The 22,504-nt window shown below is 36.2% G+C and overlaps 1 protein-coding gene across 5 annotated transcripts in view; it reads right to left on the bottom strand.

Annotated features, from left to right (window-relative positions):
* Positions 1 to 22,504, bottom strand: part of ICA1 (islet cell autoantigen 1) — a 65,974-nt gene that overhangs the window by 28,526 nt on the left and 14,944 nt on the right. For 4 of the 5 annotated variants that reach the window (XM_079299438.1, XM_079299437.1, XM_079299435.1 and 1 more), the window contains 3 exons: positions 21,725 to 21,797; positions 19,866 to 19,989; positions 17,496 to 17,694 (listed from right to left, as the gene is read on the bottom strand). In XM_079299438.1, the coding sequence (XP_079155564.1) occupies positions 17,496 to 17,694; positions 19,866 to 19,989; positions 21,725 to 21,797 (396 nt within the window). Of the gene's footprint in view, positions 1 to 12,378; positions 13,224 to 17,478; positions 17,695 to 19,865; positions 19,990 to 21,724; positions 21,798 to 22,504 lie in introns of those variants that run through there. The other variant, XM_079299439.1, reaches the window with a different exon arrangement.

Here is a 22,504-nt window from a genome sequence, read left to right as displayed (position 1 = left end):
GTCACCAAACCTCTCACTTACTTGATCTGAAAAGCATGCACAGTGTGTATATAGGCTGGAAGGAGGGGGAAAAGTAAATCAAGGGGGAAAAATGCCTGGAATATAGCAAACCTTCCTGTCAGGGCTCTGGGTAAACTCTACCAGCAGATGGAATCAGTGCAGATCTTTGCATTAAATGAATACAGCACCTTCTGGCATACCTGATCGCTGTAAAGATTACATGAAAATAAAATCAAACTGCAGTTTGAGGACCAAGTATTTACCATAGAGCACAGCTTACAGCATTTCTGAATATGGCACAGAAAACATAAGGAACTAGACTCTCACTTCCCACAAACTACTAATTTCATAGTTTGAGTGGTGTTTTGATAAGGAGCACCCATTACACTTCCACATGAGCATAACTAAGTACTCACTGGTTTATTTACCTTTTTAATTGAAGATTGATGATGCACAGTCAGAGTGCAGAAAAGGTAATGTATAATACAAAATAATGCCTGCAACTAAACTTTTCCACATGCAAGGTACAGATTTCCAGTGCCTTGCACAGTATGAAACCTGATTTCCATGTGCTTTGGTATGTTCTACATTTCACAGACTATACTTTCACTCAACTGTTCCCTTGGGTTAAAATAGTATTTACTGCATTCATTAATCTCTGCTCTATCATTTTTAAAGAATAACACATGAAAAATGATTAAAGAAGAGTGGGCATACTTCTGTTCGTCTGCTTCAACCCTGGTTATTAAAATATTCATTTATTATCTGATTAGAAACATTGGTAGAAATTAATTTTGTCAGATGAAATGTTGTAAGTGAGCCACGTCTAGCTAAAAGGGAAAACTACTTGGACAGTATAAACAGTTCCAAATTATATCTTTAAGTCTGAAGCTGAGTAGATGTGATGCCCAAATTTCTTCAAGAAATGAAACTATACTTGAAATTTGTATTAAGATAATTTTAGTTAAAAAAAAGTTCCAATAATACATTTCTTAAATTTGCCATTTTGGACTTAATAGTCATTGTCTGCACTTGTGCAAAAGTGCACCTCACTCTATTAAGCTTGATAAGCAAATTTGCAGTCATGTTGCAATTCATATAAAGAACTTAATTACCATTTCATGTCTACCAGCCTCACTCTGGAAACCAACCAAACACCTTCTGTGGAAGGTGTCCCTGCCCACAACAGAGGGGTTGGAACTAGATGATCTTTAAAACCAAACCACTCTCTGATTCTGCAAAAAGTACTGTTTGCCTTTCTGCCACAAAAGAACTGGCATGTCAGCTTTGAAAAAGCACTTATGTTTGTATTTTGAGGTACCTTAAATATATTGGCAAATTTATGTGGAGAGACAGCAAGTAGGTGAAAGCTGAATTAAAGATGTATTATGTCAGTCACATTGCAAGAGAAGGATTGTGGGAAGGAAGATGATGCAATTTTCTGATGTCCTGAAGTGGTAGAAATCTCCTATTATATACAGACTTGAACAAGGTAACTCTATCACAATATAAAATACAACACAAAAACTTCTATGCCACCAAAGACCTTTTTTCTAATACCTGAAATATTCATGGTGAGAAACAAAATACTCCACTAAAACACAGTGATATCCAACATAATCCAATGAAATCAATACCAACTGAAATAACTGCAAATGCCCACTAGAATATTACCTGCCATAATTACCCAGAGATTTTAAATTTTATTGCCCATGGCAGTCCTAGAACTCAGTGTAAGCAATAGAAGAAGAGTGCTAAAGTACACAAAAGAAAATTAAGACAAAAAAAGAAAAAAAGCACAAGCAATGCTATGTTGCTGCATAACAGAATATAGACAAATGGATCATAACATGGATTAGTGTAACAGTAGCTGCATTTCCCTGTATTTACTGGGACCAGATCATGTTTCTCTGCCTGAATACTCAATATGAAACATCAACTGTCTACAAACAGTTGACCTTAAAGTCAGTATAAGTTGATTAAAAGGTTCTTTTTCATTTAATACTGACATTTTTTTATTCTAGTCAGAACCATCAAATCTCCATGACTTAAACATGTATTTTTCCCTCCTTACACTACAATGAAGAATCCTAGAGAAAAAAAATAGTAAAAAAGTCACATTATAACCAAAATGTTATTCCCCCAAACCTAGCAGCTTTCATGTAAACTTTGTCATACAGATGTGCTACGATTTACTTAATTTACTTTTCTTTCAGTATACTAAAACCATTTTATTAGAAAAAATTGGTATCTGTGGATGACAAAATTTTAAACTCCAAGAAGCACCAAAATGTGCATCATATTTTCTCCAGTTCTGTGATTTTCAAATGTCCTATTAGGACATGGTCTATGGGAGTTCTTGAGGAGAGTCATTATGACTTCTCAAAATTGTCATCACTGTTTTGGCTCAGTTTTTACCAGAATTTGTCCCTGTGCACACACCTATCCCCTTGGTCATTCACACCTAAGCCAGCTTTGGGAAGCTCCCCAGGTTTTCAAGAAAAGCCTTGCTGGAGTATTGCTCCAGCAGTTGGAGAAAAGCCTGCTATGTATTTCATCAGAGAGGTTAAAGGCAGTACAAATCAGCAATGAACATCACAAAATACTACTCCTGCACTTACCCTCAGGCACACCTTCCACCCACAGAAGTATGCAAGGTGTGCCTAGCTCAGGCTTTGGCATCCACCTTGATACCTTGTGGCCTGTGTTGTAGATTGAGATCTAGCAAACACAAACAACTGACACTAGAATTCACTTCATATTATCCTGTTTCTCTCCACTGGACTATAAAGGGAACTCTCATTGACCAATTCAGACACCTACAGAGCACAAGTCTGAAGTTATGTTTAATAAATCCTAACCTAAATGACATCCAGAAAATTATTTCCTTTATTGCTAAAAACAGCCAAAACTATTTGAATGTGTGCCTTATTTACCCCTTTAATTCATCCAGTATAAGCTTCCAAGCCATGATTCTTGATAAATTCCTGACGAAAAGACTGAGGATAGCACATTATGTATTGTGGTCTAACTAACTTTTCATCTTGTTATTGTTAAATGAGACAGATTGACTTAGAAACACCTTAAGTTGCTTCCCCTAGTCACTGTATTACACTTTTTGATACTCTCCAGGTTTTCAATGCAGAGATGTGGACTGTGATCTGTACTTGCTCAAACTGCATCAAGAGACACCACTGGCTTACAGTGAAGCTACATCTTTACATAAGACTTCCACAAAAACACTTGCAAAAAGCTTTCAACTGTAGTTGTAGAGCTGCAATTAGCAGTTTGCTGTTGGGAGAAAAGAATTAAATATACAAGGGAGATGAAATTGTGATTAAATACACAAAAGAACTCTTTAATCTAGAACTTCAAACATACACTGTTTTGTTGTTTGTACCTCCAGTCACTGAAGATGAGGCCATTGTGCTCAGGATACAAATATATCACAGATGAAGTACAGCTACCATTCTCTGTTCTCTTCTTTGACCATAAAGCCTCATGCTTTTATTTTCTCTTGCCTATGTAACTTTGCCCTAATTTCTAGCTCTGTTATTATCCTCTCATTACTTTGGGTCAGAGGCATGTGCTTTCCCTCCCGTTTCAGATTCATGTCTCTAGTCCAGGTCAAGGAGAATGCCATGTTAAAAAGCAATGTGTTTAATGAGCTTTGCTGCAATTTTTACTATAACAGTAAAATACAGAACAAATAGAAAGACCTACTGTAGGAAAACATGTAATTAGGTCATATCACTGAATTAACTACTATTACTTTTAAATCCTAACAAAGAATATTTTCTAAAAGATGTACAGATATCAACCACAGTGCTAGTCCATGGACATACACCAGGACTTCTCTGCAGATTTTTTTTTCAGTCGTATATGAAATTTGGTCTTTCTGCCACATTTCCCTCTTCAGTTTTTCAGTATTTGGCCTGTAAAAATTTTACTGCCTTCAGCCTGCTGGCTCACACACCATGCAACTCCAGCCTGGCAGTAATGAGTAAACCACGGCCAGAACTGCTTACCTCACAACCACTGACAGTCAGCAGATGTGAGCAATTCTCTGAACCCTGTGAGGATATAAGGTTATGGCTGGCTTGAATATTCTTCCTTTTTTCCCCTCCAAAAAAACAACCAAAGTTTGGTTGTACCATCTTCTGATATATTCAGTGGTGGCAATCACAGAAATTGAATAGCTCTCCCTCTCCTTTTTATGCAAACACACAGACATTTATCTCACTCCTTTCTCTTTTTTTTCCCTACTGCCTCACTTCCTCCCCATCCTTGTGTTTATTCCTGCTGTTTTATAATGTACCTTATTCAACTCTCTTGAGTCTCTTTAAGAATAGGGAAAAATGAGAACTTCCTCACACTTTATGGGTGTGATTCCATAAATATTATACAGGGACATGACTTTTCACTCTGTATTTTTCTTCAACTGAAAGCCAAGTTGGAACTGAAAACACAGATCAATTCAGGCTTAGCAATGGGGGAAAAAAGGCAGGCAGCAACAAAATATCTGACCAAATATGTAAATTAATTTCCTTAAAAAGATAGATGAGGGTTTACCAGGCCAGAAAAAAAAATATGAGTAAGTAGGAGTATGATGGAAGGCCATCATACTACAGATACAAAACTTGTAAATGATGAGACCTCAGCTAACACAGGAACCAGAGGGCATTATACTGACCAAGACATTTGAACAAAACAAGAAGTGAGGGGATCTTCACACAACATCTGTGTCTGCAGGGCAGGCCTTTGATCACAGCCATGCATTGGGGATGGCCAGAATTTATATTGGTTCAAAAGGCAACTGGACAATTCTACAGGAAAAAAACCCCTATGTCCTGTGATGTTTCTACTGGTCACAGTACTAAAAGAAAACACCACTGTTTATTTGCTTTATGCAGCTCCCTAGTTGCCACCATTGGACATGAATGAAGAAAGATGATGCACAGGCAGTGGATTTTTGTCTGAAGAATAAAGCAACCCTTAGACACATTTGCACATTATGGGGAGTTTGAGAGTTTGCTCTGCTGGATTCAGACCAGCACAGCATCTTCTCATGCCAGAAGAACTCACTGTTCTGTGATCTAAGGTAGCACAGATACTCCAAATGAGCTTTTCCAATGTAACACCGTGTAACTACAAATTTTCCCCTACAAAAATTCAAAATCATGAGTTACATAACTGTGTAACTGGTTAGAGGTGCTGGAGCGTATTCAAGCACTGCCTATGCCCAAACATGCTAAAGTAACACAAATCACATGGAAATGCTTCATGTGTTATAACTGTATGACAGAATGTAATCTTTACACTCACACAGATTCACCTGGAGAAGGAGTGGAGGCAATTTTGAGGTGCTTCAACATTTCTACAATTACAACTGCAGTAGAGAGAGAAGATCAAATCTTAGTCCTTTCAAAAAATTTTGTACCCTTGTAAGAAGTCTACATATACATTAAGACCTGAGCTTTGAATTTTGGAAATTAATTGCCAAAACCTACAGGATCTACCTGGACTGGCCTAGCTTACCTTTCAGCATCCACCACAAACCCCCTCTCTTCTTTCAAGTCTTAGAGGGTTGTCTGTCAAGTGAAATGTTTACTCATGGTATTTAGGTGGGGGCTGGAATACTAAACTGTGCTATTGGCTACGTGAAATGTGTGGGAAAAGGTATATGGAACTAATTTTTCCCTCAATTTTTTAGAGGGTAGTTTGCTAAAAATAAATATTGTTGAAATATTTAGGGTTAGGCATTTCATCAGAACAGGCCCATCAACTACATGTACTCTAAAGTCACATGAAAAAAGTTCTTCCGCTATTCAATCAACAAGATGTTCCCATTTTAGATGTCTCAAGAGAATGTGGTTTTTTCCTTGCCTGTTTTAACCTTTTTTGATGTACATCTGACATATTTTCTTCCCTTCTATCAGCACTATAGTAGTGCAAAACATAGACCCAAACACCTATTAGCAGCAGCAAAGCTTTGTTACATCCAAATTAAATTTCTCTGAGACACAAAAACTATTTGTGGCAAGCAATACAGAGCTCTGTACTAAATAACAACATTCTGAACAGCTGCCCTGAAGCAATAGAAATATAATTCCTTCTCCACTATTAAAAATAGTTTAGTCCCTTCATAGGGAAAAAAAAATCCCAAACACCACAGGTTGAAAGGTACAGCCCAATAGCAACAGAAAACCTCTTAAGTTTTTTTCTAAGGAATTACCAAGAATTAAGGTGGTATTTTCCTCCTTCCTGATTTTTACCCCTCTAGCATGGTCTGGTGGAGGCAGACACAGTGTGTCATTTAGGGAGAGCAACGCCTCTACAGAATCCTTTCCACTTATCCAGCAGCTGGACACAGCCCTGATCAAAATGACATCCACAGTCCAACATGTTCATCTAGCCAAAAACCAAAGTCTTTAGCTTAAACACGCACAACAGCTTTCACAAACAGAACATACAGTGCAGACTCAGAATGTGAATCCAATTGCTTAAAATAAAACAATTACAAGAAAACATACAAAGATTCACAGGAAATACATCAGCTTAAAAAAAATTCTATTAAATACAGCATGCAACTGGCTCAAACATATGATGTAGACTGCCTCTGTAATTCAGAAAGTCTGCTAACTTTAGGAAGATGAAAGCAGTAATAGTCTTCAACTTTTCAGAACCATACTCGGAGTCATTATAGAAATTATGATCACATCACAATATAAAAATTCAGAGAAAGCAAAGAACCATTCCTGAGTCACCCCATTTTAAAACATTCAAGAGCTTTTGAGCTCACAGTGCAAGAAATGAAGATATGTTACTTTTCTGCAGGTTAGTTAAGATGTTTTAACAAAAATTTTGAATTTGAATGCTAAGCATGTTCACGCAAGACATTTCAAATTAGGAGTGCTTTACTTGAATTTATGTTCAGAAAGCTAAATAGAGAAATGCTATGCTCAAAACACAGTGAGTGTTTACACAGAGTTCTGCACCAGTTCAGCTTCATCTAGGCATTACCTTCTAGAAAAGCAGCATCTCTGCACAGCCATACATCTTCCTCAGAAAACAGGTCATACATACTCCTGTCTTTGTCCTTCCAAAGATCTTCCCCTACTCTTCAAATACATATCCCCATACTTCTTACATGTTGCCAAGCAATTTCTCTATCTCGTGCCCGTGCAGGAATAAATCAACTCCAAGTGAATGTGTCCCCACTTCATGCAGGATAGAAGCTGGCCCCAGTTTTTTGATCCAAAAATCTGTAGCTTGTGTTCCCAAAAGGGTTCATGGGGATACAAAGGGATTCAGCCAGCAGCAGCATCCCAGCTGACACTACTACTGGCTGTATGAGGCCTCTCTTATTTTATCCAATATAAGGACAAACTACTTATGCTCAGTATGTTTAACTTCAAACTGTATCAAAGGAGGGAGTTTTAATGCAGTGAGACACGTGACAGCTGAGAGCTGGAGTGCACACAGCCTCTCCTCCCAACTCATTCACACAGGGTCATTACAGGCACAAACTGTGTATGAAAACACCTCTCAGAGCTTATACCTCCTGGCTCCTTCTCAGCATATCAGAGAGCAGAGACCACATCATGCTCCTGAAACTATTAATATGGATGGCTTCCTCACAGCCATCGTGTTCATTTTTACAGCTTGGATCAATATGCAAATTATTTTAAAAAGGGAACAAACACGAAATGACAATTTAAATGAAAGGAAGGCAATAAATATATAACTTCTAGCCTTGTTAAAACATCTGTTTATTTTCTACTTTAATAAGCCTTTTAAATACATGCTTCAGCTTTCTGTTGGAAACAAATTTCAGTACTCTTCCAACCCAGAATATGTGGTTTACTAGGCTGAAAGCAAAAAAAAAAAAAACCAACAAACAACCAAAAAACACTTGTTGCCACTAACAGGGACCTTGAAGTAAGAGCATACAAAGAAAATATTCATGATCAGCAGACTCTTAAATTGCATACAGAATGACATTCAACTAAACAGGATTATTTCAGAGTTTGGGGATAGATTTTTGCATTATGAGGCCCAAATGCAGTTCCAGTAGGGAACATACATCTGTCAGTCTGCAGACAGGAGTCATTACCACCACAGTGTGCTTGGATGCACTCTCCCAATCCACAAACAGGTGCACATTTTCATGCATGGACACACGACCTCCTTAGGGAAGAATATGGTCCTGAAAACTTAGAACTACTGAACTCTTCTCTCCTGAAATTACTATAAGGGAGTTAATAAAAACCCAACAGTTCTTTGCATAGATGCAAATAACTATATATAGTCTGAAAACAAAGAGTCACGTTTTATTAGTATCTATGAGTTGCATAAAATTATTGCAAAGATTTTTAGCAAGAAGCAGGCCAACCAAGATAAATGGAAAAAATGAAGAAATATGATCTTTCAGGTTTGAAAGATCACTTACAGCCCTAAAGCATGTATAATCTGGATTTAGTGTTGGAAGTGCTGAGAATTGCTGAGCTTATCATAACTCAATTGTGTTAATCAGATTAGACAACCTGAGAGCAAAGGATGGTTGCCACACGTGGCACAGGGGGGAATGCTGGCAAGTGGAGAGCAATTAAACAGTCAGTCCCTGCAGGAAACTGAGACAGGTAATTACTGCTTTTGAACACTGAAGACCAGCAGTGATGTAAAGAATACAGCATAAAACTAACATGTCTACTATACCCATGACTGTATTCACACAGTAATAATACAGTTTAGTTTATCTCAGATAGTGCAGACAATTTGGAGGTCTTCTTGACTCCTTTAGGTAGAGTCCTCAAAGGGAAAAACATAATTAATATTTTTAATTTCTTTGCATCCAAATTAAATTCTTCAAGGCCTGAACAAGATTGTAACTTGAATGAGTTTCCTCTGAGAAAGCAGATGGGAGGAGTGAATAAGCTGGAATTACGCAAAGGGACTTGAAAAGCTCAAATTCAGGTGCAGTAACAATATCCCCATTGAAAGCTCACTGTAAAACAGTGAGCTAGCCTGCATGATCCCCTTAGTCATTGCAAAGGGCAGTGGCATGAACAGATGTACAAACTGCCAGGGAATGGCACTGACACATGTTGCAAATCCTAGCTAGATGTGACACCAATACTTTATGAAAGATACCTTTAACAAAATCAACATGATTACCAAGTTCCTTTAACATTCAGTCCCCAGATGCTCTCACTGCCCTGAGTGCAAAGCCACTCTGTTTACAGTGCTATGCAGGAGTAGAAGTCCTGTAAGTTGAGGTTTTGTGTTTCATTTTCTATTTAACTTTTCATCACAAAATATAAAATGGCACCCACTAGTAATTCATTTGTAATACAAAGTCTGTTGTAAATAATCCCGTGCATTGTTATTGCTATTCTTGGTTGGCATTCAATATATCAATAAACATGGCTTGTTTCCATCAAAGCAATTTAATCATACTTTTTCAAGTACAAACTCAAAAGAAAGAGTACACATTTATTAAAAAGACCCAAATCTTTTTGTGGTGCTCTTCAGACTTCACAGCGTGCTATTACAGACAAAACAACATTTGAAATCTAAGCAGGATTCAGGAAAAACCCTGAATCAAGGATGGTGGAATATTTGCCATTTTTTTGTTAGAACAGTACCTTTTGTTTGTTGGGGTTTTTTTTTAATCCTACCTAATTTGATTTCATTATGTGAAGGAGAAAAATCAAACACAGCATCTATTTAATCATTCAGAGCCTATGCAACATACAACTGAGCAGCAAAGGCCTTAAGAAGTAAAAGCAGATGGACTACATTATGCATGTGCCCAAGCATTTTAGGAAAGCATAAGAAGAATTCCTGGGCAGGGGCGACCATAGAAAAACTTGGTTCTCTTGTGTAAACAGTGTTTTCCCCAACAGCTGTATTCCCCTTCCTGTTTATTCTTCCCTTCTGCAGAATTCTCTCAGTTCAGTCACATCTGTATTTCATTTATTTTTAAAAAATATTTCTTTAGCTATCCTCCTAGCCTTTTCAGATTATTAAGGCTGAGGGAATTTTCCAAATCTCATTTCTCTTTTCACAGTCTACTCTGGTCATATTTTTTACACTTCATTTAGGTTCTGAATTCACAAAATGATCCACATGGGTAACAGGCTTTGCCCACATAGACCAGCTTGCAGGGTTTGAGTTTTCCTGTGAGCAATAGAAATTGTCTAGGCAGTCATCTTTTCTTTTCCATTTTCAGAATAATATTTCAGAAAATAGTGTTCAGTTATTTCTATATTTTTAAATCCAATATTAAATTTAATATTTACACATTTCTATAATTATTAGACATGAGAAAATTACTGGATCCTAATTTTTATTACAACATGTTTGAGAGAGTCTTTTTAATACTGAGACCAAAACCAATTGTTACATAAAAGTTAAGACCACTGATTTAAATCACTGATTTTTTAAAAATAATATTTATTGTACTCTGAAACATTTTAGATTCTGCTATTTAGCTGAACAGAAATTTTTAGGATGTGTCTGATGTATCTGCCTACCTTTTATCAATATAAATACAAGTCTGAAAATGTAGAAGTAACCCAAATCTATCTTTTCTGACTTCAGCTAGGTTACAAAGTTGCTAAAAATCTATATTGTGTTTGTAGTATAGCACTTAATTTTATTTTACTTTAAAGCCATTTTCCAGAGTCTCACCTCAAACTCTTCTTTCTTAAAAATAACTGAACAGATGATGAACCATTTCTCAGGGGCAAGCATTAATCTCTGGCAGCAACCATATTCTACAAGCAATACCTCTAAAGATGATGTAATCTGTTCCAAGAAGTCTGCTTCTATTTTTAAGTGGCATACTCTTATGCTTTTAAAAGGGCATCTCCATCACACATTGTTACTTTGCTTTTAGCTCTGTAACAATCATCAGTAATATTTAATATACATGAAATGGCTTCAGAAAATAATTGATTTTGTATCATTATGTACTCTGAGTCTTACAAATGATGCTTAAAATAATAATTTAAAGTTGTAAGACTATAAAATGCTTTTACTGTGAAGAACATTTCTCCTAAAGGTTACGTTTTCAAAAGAGGTACATCATCCCTAAGTGCGTTAAAATGCTTGAGCATTTTGTATGTGAGATCTTGTAATGTTTTGGTTTCTCCACTTCATGTTACTAAATATGATATTGGAAAAGCTGGAAAGAACATTATAGCAGAAACTCCTCAAAGAAAACATGCTCAGCACGGGAGCTCCATTTGATTTTACAGGGAGAGGCAATAATCACAAAGCAACAACTACAATTTTGATTGAAAAGTACTTTTTTATGTGCTTTGTTTTTCACTACTCTAATTTCTAGGTAAATCCCTAAATTTAGCATTTCCAATGCCATATACTTTCATACTAAAAAAAACTTACTTCCAAACCCTGCTCTAACTGCTATTCCCTCCCAGAATGAAACCCAACCTACTCTTGATGGCAGAGAGATGTCACAAGAAGTGATATGTGTAGGTGCTGCTTATCATCATTTCGTAAGAGCAGCCTGTTATCTCTATCTCTGCTATCACATTGCTACACTAAGATGTGGATCTCAGAGTGCAGTTTGACACCATCTTACTAATTTTAGAGGAGAAGCAGCTACCTTGCAGAGAGCATTATTGAATCTCCTGGAATTTCACATATTCTTCTAGCAAGCAGCAGTAGCAGCAATCTAAATCACCATAGAGAATAGGTGGGGGCTTTTTTAAAGGAAAATTTTGAATCAAGGCTGATAAAAATTGTATCAACGTGATAGACTTTATAACCCCAAATTCCTAGCAGGTACTATGAAAGCAATAATTCTTTTTTCATATTACAGTGCCACACATCTCATATCCAGCATATGGTCTACTAAAGCAACTCAGATATTTCTGACACATCCAGAGCACAAACACCAACATCTGCTCTCTCACATGCATGGGCTTGTATCATTGTCACCTCAAGATAAACGTGCTTTAAGTTTTTCAGATGAAGTTGAAATGTAATGGGAAAGTATCATCTAATATCAAAAAGAGACAAGTACTGTCTAAAATTTTTTTTACTTCTTTTTTTGTTATTTTTTAAAACTCAAGGTTGGTCAACAGGAACTACCCTAGCTGGCTCTAAACATCCATCAATTACACTGCTATTTGTTGCTATGACAACAGAGTATTTTTTTTTACACCATTGTGACTGCCATGGCCAAAGACATTTTTCTTTAAGAGCTAGTGTACTTTGCTGTTAGAAAACCAAAAGTTTCCAGCTTAATATAATTTGCAGATGCAAACAGCATTAGCATATTTTCTCTTGGTTGGCTTTTAGTAATTGAACTAGAATATGACCAACAAACAGCACCACAAAACTTCTAAGAGAGTCACCCTCAAATGAGTTGTTTTATTAGATATAGAAAAACACTTGCAAAATATATTACAGATGTACAGATTTTATCCTGGCAGGAATAGAGTTTAGTTGATCTTTAAGTTGTTTTCCATCTTTAAATTCTATGATCCTCTGAAACTTTGTTTAGTGTTCCTTGGCCAATATTCTCAACTCTCAGCTCCTGAGAGCTCTTATTTTTCTAGGAAAGTTAAATTCCCTTTTCCAGTAATCACTCATAAGGAACAGCAACAATACAGATTTGCAATTTGTTTTCCATTAGAAGAACTATTTGACAAAAAATGCAAAAACATAAGAAAACCCAACACGTAATGTTATTTATAAACCTGTGTTTTCACTCGCTTTTCAGTTTGCTAGCTTCTAAATGCCTACAGATTTCCTTCTCACTTTATTTTTACCAGAAACTGAAATTTAGTTTCCAAGGATGGCAACTGCCAAGTCTGTTCTTACTTCAAAGATCAGCTTCATATTTGTTTTTTTCTCATTTCTTAGGCTTTTTGCATTTTCTCAGCTCTTGGAGAGTTTTCAAAAGTAACAGAGAATTTAAAAAACCCTAAAACAATACCCCAGCACATTTCCACTGTGCCTTTAGGTTTGCTGGGCTGTTTGCAGCTGATGGTAATGGATAGGGGAGGAGCAGATGATGCTGTAAAAATGTGATGTTGTAAATGTGGTGTTGTAGCACCTCTATCATACACAAGCCAGAATGTCCTCGTGCCCAGCAGTGATAACAGGCAAGGGGACAGCAGAGGAACACAGTTGTAGGTCCTGAGCCATCCTGACAGGCTGCAGCAGATGTATCTTAGCTATACTTGCTGAGACCTTTACAATGAATACATATAGCCAGTGTTTCCCTCCTGACCTTTTAATCAATAGGTTTATTTATATCTTCATTATTTCCCATCTATCCACAGAAGCTTTAACTTTTAAGAAATAAAAGACATTCAAGGAAAGCTTGCACAGGTCAGCCACTCCCTATATTGGTACATTTGTAACAACAGCAGTATGAGTTATTGTTATTATGAGTTCTTCTTGTTGAATTTTCCTTTTTTCTACTTTCCTCTTGACAGATTTATCTTTAAAATGACATTTAAGGGCAAATATATAAAGGGCTACGACTAGAAAGAACTGGAGACAAACTGTATCCAAAAAACTCAGCTGCAAGCTTGCAAGTTCTCAAAATCTGCAAGCAAACCAAGAGCTGGACACCAAGGTGCAGTGCAGCTTGTCTCAGGGAGCCCAGCATGGGTATTTACAAAGACACTCCAGCTTTGATTCAAGCCTCAGAATGAAGGGGAAACAAAGGAGTACAAGAATGATGGAAGCTAATAACAAATACAGAAAGGATTAAGCTGCTTTATCAATGTAGCATGATAAACAACCTATCATGCCACAGATGCAATTTTCTCATAGCCTAAAGTCAGCATGACAGTTTTTTTCAGCTCTCACTTTTTAGTTCTTAGGGAAGGCACTGAAATGTACAGGTTTGATGAGAAAGTCTATATTGAATTGTACATGCATCTGAGCCAAGTAAAATTGCCAAGCCAATTGCACAGCCAAGTAAAATTGAACAGCACATCCTCCTGTGTTCCTGTAGGCTGCACATGGAAGGCTGTTGCCTGGTCTCATAATTTACCACTACACACTGTCTCATTCCTGCTCAGAAAATGCATGGAAAAGCTTAACTTTTTCAGAACTGGAAGGAGGACTTGGGCTATTTGGTGTATATTTTTACAACATCACAGCACAGTTTATGTTATAGTATACAGTCTCCAGACAGATAAAAGAGACCAAATTTAAGAACTTTAAAAACCTGATCAGTGTGGAGAATTTGGTAAAAGGATATTAGCACATTAAAATTCTTCTATATATCTCAACACTGTTTAGATGCTGTCAAGGAATATTTCAAACTCTGAACTCGGGATGGAAGACCTCTATAACCAGAACAGCACTGGACTGTTCATAAAAACTGCTAAAAAAAAAGTTACACAGCATTTATAGAACTCTGCAGGGAAAAGTAAATAACCTATTTCCTTAGTTTGACTCAAGTAGCTACAATTACATAGATATCTTCAAACAACAATGTAAAAAGGCAGCTCTGCAGTGTTCTGAGACACTCAAAGGGGTAGTGTTGCTGGGTCTTGCATACGTAGACTGACGCCTTAAGAACAGCATTAGAAAATTCTTTCAACTACCTCATTGTTTTGAAAGAGAGCTACAAAAATGTCAGTGTTTTAACTCAGATTTTATCAGCTCTGAAAATACTGACTCAACTATTGATCTTTTAGCCTGAGCTATTCTGAAGGAAGGTATGAAAAACCCATCTGGATTGATTTAGCTTTGGTCTCCAAAAACAAGTACCATATCTGTATACATAATGATACATTAAGGATTGCATTATAAAAAGCTACATACTTTAAAAACAGTCCTTTAACTACATGATATAAATACTGCTGATGCACTAGGTGCATTAAAGATCATTAAACCACAACTGTTTACTGGAAAAAAAAAAAGTTTACTATAGAAATACTTTGGATTTTTACAATCAGAAGTCGGAAGAAAACTTTTTTTCAAGTGCTCTGACAGGATCAGCTTCACTAACTACTTGGTGGTGTATCACTCAGTGTGCAGCTCCAGTTCAAAATGCTTCTCTCTGGCAATGGTATATTTAAGAATCAAAAACTTTACATGAGTAATTATAACATCTTTTGCAACACAAAACTAGCACAACTTCTTAAATTGCTACAGATCCAAAATAACCCCTAAAACCTCAGCATTACACTGCCACACTATGGCACAATTAAGATCTGCAAGCAAAAATAGAAAAAAAAAGGACAAAAATGCCTCTACTTTAATTATTTAGGATTACAGTATCCACCATTAATTTCTGTAAAGCAAAAAAAAAAAAAAAATCCTTAGATCTTGCTGAGCAACAGCTACCTAGGAACATTATGCTTGAGGATTTTATTTCAGTATTTTCTTTCCCCGATTAAAAAAGTTAACTTTCTGCAAGTATTAAATCTTGAAAGACTAGTTTGATATGCCTGTTGCACAGATGGGATATGTGGGGAAGCAGATACCATGGGCATTTCTTTACTTTGTTGGCAACAAAACGTAGAGCTTTTTGTTCTCTGCATTACAATGTGAACTGAAAGGTTTTCAGTTGACAGCCAGTTAGAGAAATGTTCAAAAGACTTTCAACTTTGGTCTTTTTTTAACTATTTGAGGTCATGCTACAGAATTTTAGAATCTACTTTCATTTTTTTATGTCAGAATATAATGTATTTCAGGCCAAGAAATATTTAAAAATACTTAGTGTATTTCCACATTTTTGCCACTAAGTTTTGTAAGAGCTTAAAAAAAAAATCCTTTTTTTTTTTGCTGACCTTGAAGCACAGCAACCCAAGTCTGAAATTTCACATCTAAATTTTTATCTACAGCAGCTCACTGCACATAGCATATATTTTAATTACTTTGCCATTTATATAATTTATGCTTTCCACAGCATTTGTTTTGCAGAAAAGTTCTAAATCAGTTTTCTATGACCATTACCAGCACTGCTTTATTCATTCTAACGTTCAATTTTTAAGTGTTTTCCTAATAAATCAAACATTACACTTAAGCAATCAGCTGAGGCCAAGACCATACCAATTATGTTACCTGCAAGAACTTGCCATTACAAACATTTCCCATTGGGCAAAATAAAATATATGTCTGGTGCCACAAGACTTACAGGAACACCCTGTACTGAAGCATTAAATAAAGATTAGATGACTAACTGGGGTACTACTTGTTCCATCCCTTTCTTAATTGCTATTGTCACCACTTTGGTTTACAAAAAATGGCATAGTTAGATGCATGCTTTTCTTTTCCTGTTAGGATGGTTTATTCAAGCTTTTAAGATACTCAGTTATGTATCTTTCATCTTCAAACACTTTCAGTTACAGACTTCTTAGGCCATCAGTTAACAGGATTTTTTCTTTTATAAATTACCTATCTCTAAGCCATATATATATATATACATGTACACTTTAATACAATTTCTGTTATTAGACCTCTGCTTTCAATTATGACAATTTCTCTACATTTTTTTACTGCCTTTACTCAAAGCATGAGTCACTTGGTTATACCTAAGATCCAAAGTCTTCCTGACAGTACAACCTGCCAACTGTGAACATTACAGACTTTCAACAAACTCGGCTCTAGGGCACTAGAAAATGTGAAGGTCTCATGTGCATTCCTGAACTGTGACAGGATCAGCCTAAATAAATTCTATACTCTCACCTGGTAGCAAAACTGCAGCCTAGGACTTGTGATTTTGCAAGTCTTTTGGGAGGGGAGGAGTTTAGCAAACTTGAGTGACACTGAATAAAGACTATTTATGGATAGTGCCTCCTTAGCAGTTTCAGTGTTAGCAGTTGCCAAAGAATCAAGCTGAACTGCATAAGGAACCTAAAAATAAGTTCCAAATTTGCAACTCCTCCCCAAAACCCAACAATAGCGAATTTTGAAAATGCTGGTCTTTAACTGCTCCCAAAATCTAGCAGCAGACAGTACAGTACTCTTCTGTTATTTTTAGTTGCAAAAAATCAATATTCCCTTCCCCCATGAACAGCAGATATATCTTCCTCTATTAGTCATTCAAGCATCACTGCTAAGTATTCACAATTAGATAATCTTCTTCAAAATTATATATTATTTAAAGATGTATGCTGAAGTCAAACATGCTACTAAAAAATTCTTTCCCTTACAGCCCACAAAGAAGAGATTAGTTAGGATAAATGGCAATCTTTACAACTTCTCAATTATGCCCTCCTCAAAAGAATCAAAACCATGCTACATTGTCATTCATTAGGAATCCCTTTTAGTGTGGGAAATAGAAAAGGTACAAAACTTTCAAAAGCTATGTGAAAACAAATCCCAGAATGGAAGAATGTAGGAATGCTCATGATGACACTGATGAAATAGAAGCTCTAAGACTGTTGTACCTGCAGCCCCATCCTGTAATTACTGTATACATAATGTATATATCATATTAATAACCACAGATAATTCAACATTCTAGAAAGCTAGATAAAACCTCATACCTTCCTGAACTTTTCCATCTGCTTATAAAGATCTGGATCCAGCTCCTGAGACACATCTTTCATCCAGAGTAGAGCTCCTCTGTACTCAGTCCGATACTGCTCCATTCTGTTCACTGTCAGCCACGTGTCGGAGATGGCCCTGTATCTGAAAGTCTCCACTTCTTGATACAATCTACTGAGAGGAGTACGGAGTGCTAACCTGGGGGAAGGCACAAAGCAAAGAGAGGAACATGTTAAACACATTCTACAAAGGATTAATACAACTCTTGACAGTTTACTAGCACTCAAAATAAACAAACTCAGCCAACACAGTTCACTTAAGTGCTCGTGTATGTTCACATGACTCTACCACCTGGTTGGAGGAACATATGAAACAGAATAATTTTTAATTAGTATTGTGTTTGCAACCCTTCTGTTCACAGTGCAACCTTTCAATTACCCATGTGAGTGGAAAATAAACTTCTTCTACTGTGCCTATGTATTTTAGTTTGACAAACTACTTGTATGTCAGTACCATTACTCTTCACAAGTTTCATTTAACAACTATAAAAGTATACCTAAGGTAATATACTACTGGAAAAGTATCACAGATGTATCAGGAATGTCATGCTAAACATCACAAAAAGCACTTCCATTAGCATTTCAGTCTTCAAATGCAAATGTAAATAAATCATCTGCTGGGTAGATAATCATCTGAGTTTTTTCTTTGGGTGTTGTTTTGTTTGTTTGGTTGGTTCTTGTTGTTTGGGTTTTTTTTTTTTTTTTGTAATTGGAACAATTCCTTTGAAGGACATTCATGTTTTGGAAGATTTAGACATTTATCTATATGTTTCTTCTGGCAAACACACTTTGGAAAGGCAGTAGGGGACACTGTTGTCCTCCCTATGCCACCATTCAGCTCCTAATGGAATCTCAACACTAGACAGGATTATTCCTTTTGCTTTGCTTCCTCCTGCTGCTTCTGTTTTCCTCTTGGTTTCCAGCAGCACCTCACTGGAATGGCTTCAATCAGTTCCACATCAGCAGAGAGACAGTTTAATGTGCTAAGAAGTCCCTTGGCATAAGAGAATTTCTAATTTTGGCTTCAGTAGCCCAAGAAATTCTTCTTGATCTCCAGCTACTGAGCTAGCTATGAGTATGAAACAATAAATAAAATCAGTCCCAGCTTCAACAAGAGTGTGAGGATAGCTCAAAAGAAGAAAGACAAATGGTTTTATTATTATGTAAATTTATTTTAAAATTTGCCTTAAAAATGTACTGAGAAGAGCTATAAGAACATGTGAATGAATTGTGACTTGTTTTTTTCCACTATTCTGTAGATATGAACTGAGATTTCTATTAACAGCTAAGCTTCATAAAGAAGAAAGTCATCAGCACTTTTGCTCAAAGGTGCTTTTCATGTGTCTTAAAGATCCCAGTCATGACTGCTATTGGAGGTGCTAATGACCAAACTCTAGCCCAAGGTAAACATATGAAATTCTCAGTGCTCTGTATGCTATGCTTTATTCTGAGCCAAACAACTGCATGCCTAAGGTAGAAACAAAGTATCACAGTAGTTAAAAGCCCTCCCAAAATCCTGTAAAATATAATGGAATAGAATTTCTCTTTGTGACTGATGGTGAATTTCACACTTTCATAGTGCTAATTCTGTGAAAAAGAACACCACAATACTTATAATGCCATCAGGTAATGTTACTTGTAAATTTCTAGAGCAAACAGTGGGTGAGTGAGACATCAAGGACTTTAGTAAACAGCAGGTGTTAGTGTGCTTGTGTGTCCATCTGGATTCCTTACCTTTTACTTGCCCCTACACAACCTACATGAGCTTTGTAGAGATCTAGGATCTTCTCTCAGGGGGACTTTATATCAAAGTTCAAGCAGAAGATGGCATTCAGACTCCTCCTTTCTCCTCTGTCTAGTTGAGACATGAGACTCAGTGGCCCAGAAAAAAGTAATCCCTTACTCATTTCCTTCCTCACAGAACCCAGACACCTCCAATACTGCAGCATTTCTCTGCAGAGTGACAACTGCCATCAAACAGGAGAGGGACCTCATACCAGCTCCTTTACAACCCTACTGCTGGGAAGGCCTTGGAGATGCTCCAGTACAGCTTTGGAACTACTGAGCTGAACAGGCATAGCCAGAGGATCTGAAGATACAGACGTGGCAGGTCCATAAGACAAAAAGCAGCATCAGGCAAAATTCAAGAAGCCACCAATATTGCCAATACTACAGCAGATTTTGTCAATAATTTTCCTATCAATTGGTTCCTCAAGCATTTCAAATAGCCAAATGAATTATGACATTGGTGAATCAACTATTATTATCACATGTACTATGCAAATCAGACAGCAATGTTAACCCATATACCTTTGCTGAGAAGAAAAGCAGAGGGCCTTTCCTGTAGCTTGCATCATTTTTCCTGCTCTTGTTTTATCCTGAGAACCCTGTGATCGAAGAAATTTCCCCAATTCATTTTCTTCCTGAGACAAAACTAACAAAAAATAAATGAGTTGTCAAATATGTTATTTGATTGGTTCCTAACAGCTTTAAAACTGGCCTAACATCAGTTTAAGTCACTTTAGGTCCAAGCAGCAAAGAAAAATAATTAATTTTACAGAATTCCAGCATTTAATAAACAAAAGACCTGATTCATATAATATATTTGCTGATATACTTAACAAGAATCACAAAATGCCATCACCATCTACAGGAAAAATGTGCTATTTCTTTATTAAAAAGAAAAAGTTAGGTGGCTATATTACAAAAAGGGCCATCTTGACTGCAGTAAATTTCAGTGTTGGGGTTTTTGGGCTCTCTCTGGCTTGGTAGGCTGGTTTTCAGACCTTTTTTACTACTTGGACTGCCTCAGCTCATAGCATGCTTTTATTGAAGCTAATTCCAAGTTGCACTAACCAAAACTCATTAACTTGCTTTTCCCTTGCTCACCATTTTTCATGCTTGACTACATAAAATTTCACATGAAAAATCTAATACTTCATTTTAAAGAACATTTACTTTCAAATTACTTGGCAAGATTACTTGACAATTTTAACATCCTATAATTCAAACACTTGTATTTCAACTATCTGAAACACATTTACCCCAAAGTAACTGATGATTTTTTAAACAGAATGACAAAGTGGTTTTACACTGAATTGTTTACTGCTTCTAAACTGGGACCATGGACCTCAAAGAACATCATGAAAACATTTCATGATGCCCTCATCTCTTTGTCTTTTAAAGCAGTGATCTCCTGCAGTACCAATGTCAACTGACTGTCAAGAGGGAGAATGGCCTAAAACAATGACAGAAGATCTCTTGAAGTCCTGTTGCCATTTTTTTTTTCAAAATGGCAACAGTCAACTCCAATGCAGATTCAGCACTCTTTGACAGAAGATGCACATCTGCATCTGATGCAAATCTTTCCATCAGATTTCACGTGCCACTTCTTTAACTTGATACACTACTATTTTATATTTCAATTTTACCTCCTGATTCTAAAACTTTATTTCTGGTTTTCTTGGGATTAAGAAAAATGAAAGGCTTGAGAAAACATGGGTAACATTCAACAAAGGAGAGTAAATAGGAAGATGATTTCATAGCTGGAGTCTCTCCTCCAGGCCCTAAATCAAACAATAGGGACTGCAAATAACCTTTAGAGGACATTTAATACAACTTGCTGTTTGAAATTTCCCAAATTAGGTCCCTAACTCTAACTAATGATTGTCACTAATTACTATTAGTAATTATTAGTATGGTTTTTATAATCAAGCCAGCATTATCAAATTCATCATAATAGCATAGATTACTTAATTACAAAACTGTAATAAGCCAAAAATTCTTCATCAGCAATCCTGATTAAAAAAAAAAAAAAATCATCATACTAAAACAGTTTAGAAAGGAGTTATGATTCCAAGGCAAGATACTTCTGAATTTAAACAAGCAAACCAAGTTATGGGGAAAAAAATTAAAGAAAGCTTTCTCAAGTCACTACTGCTATCACTCAATATATAATTATATAATGCTATATCAATATATAAAACTCCAGAGATGGGAAATCTTCAAACAAATAAGCAAATCTGCATTCAGCTGTTTGCAAGGAACATTACTTTTGAATAGGATGAAACTAGTAGTTCCCCATTTCCATTTTTACCTTTTCACTTGTTCAAAGAATCCATAATGCAGACCTTCTTATCATTTTAACTACTGTGTTTGATCATACTTACAACAAATCCTTTTTTGATACAGTTCAATTGCTTTCAGCAACTCCATACACGTTCTCTGAATAGAATGGAACAGCTGATATTGAAAAAAAACCCACAAAAAATTGTCAGGTGTATGCAAGAAACACTGAGGAATAAAATACAAGAAAAGTTTTTGTAGAAATTATTAGGGAACATTTTTTTCTTCTCGAAAAATGAGCAACATTTCTGGTATTTCTCTTATCAATTATGCTGTCCCTTCAACTAAATTATTCACTGAAATTAAAGACTGACCAACCATAACTTTACAGAAGGAAAATAAAGAAAAAAAAACTTTGGAAACAGATCTATACAAACAGTTGATAGTTAACCAAACCATTTGTGTTGTTTTGGGGCTTTTTTAGGTGATATGTTTGTATAGATATGAAGAGTTACAAATCTGTTTCTGAAAACCTTGTGGTAGAAGAGAGTTATCAAAATTCTATCAATCAGTCATTCTTACATGTGGGAATATGCATACTGAATTTTTCACAGATACTGTGAAGCCTAGAGGAATAAACTTGCACAGGTATGGCCAACACAGAAAGTTGTTGATTTTAACTGAAAGTTTTATTTCATAAAATTCATAAGCAAATTTCTAAATCAGCAGCTTCCAAAGGAAGTAGAGGTAGAAAAAAAATCAGTTGTGAATATATTTGGAGACTGTTTCTAGGAATTACTACTCTGTTTGTTCATCTAAAACCTTCAGCCTGCAACTTAAACCTAAACTCTACCATATCAGGCATTACACAGCTAGAAGTGAAA

This window comes from Erithacus rubecula, assembly GCF_903797595.1.
Source record: "Erithacus rubecula genome assembly, chromosome: 3".
Lineage (NCBI taxonomy): Eukaryota > Metazoa > Chordata > Aves > Passeriformes > Muscicapidae > Erithacus > Erithacus rubecula.
Note: the sequence above shows the minus strand (reverse complement) of the source record. Positions and strands in the feature narration are given on the sequence as shown.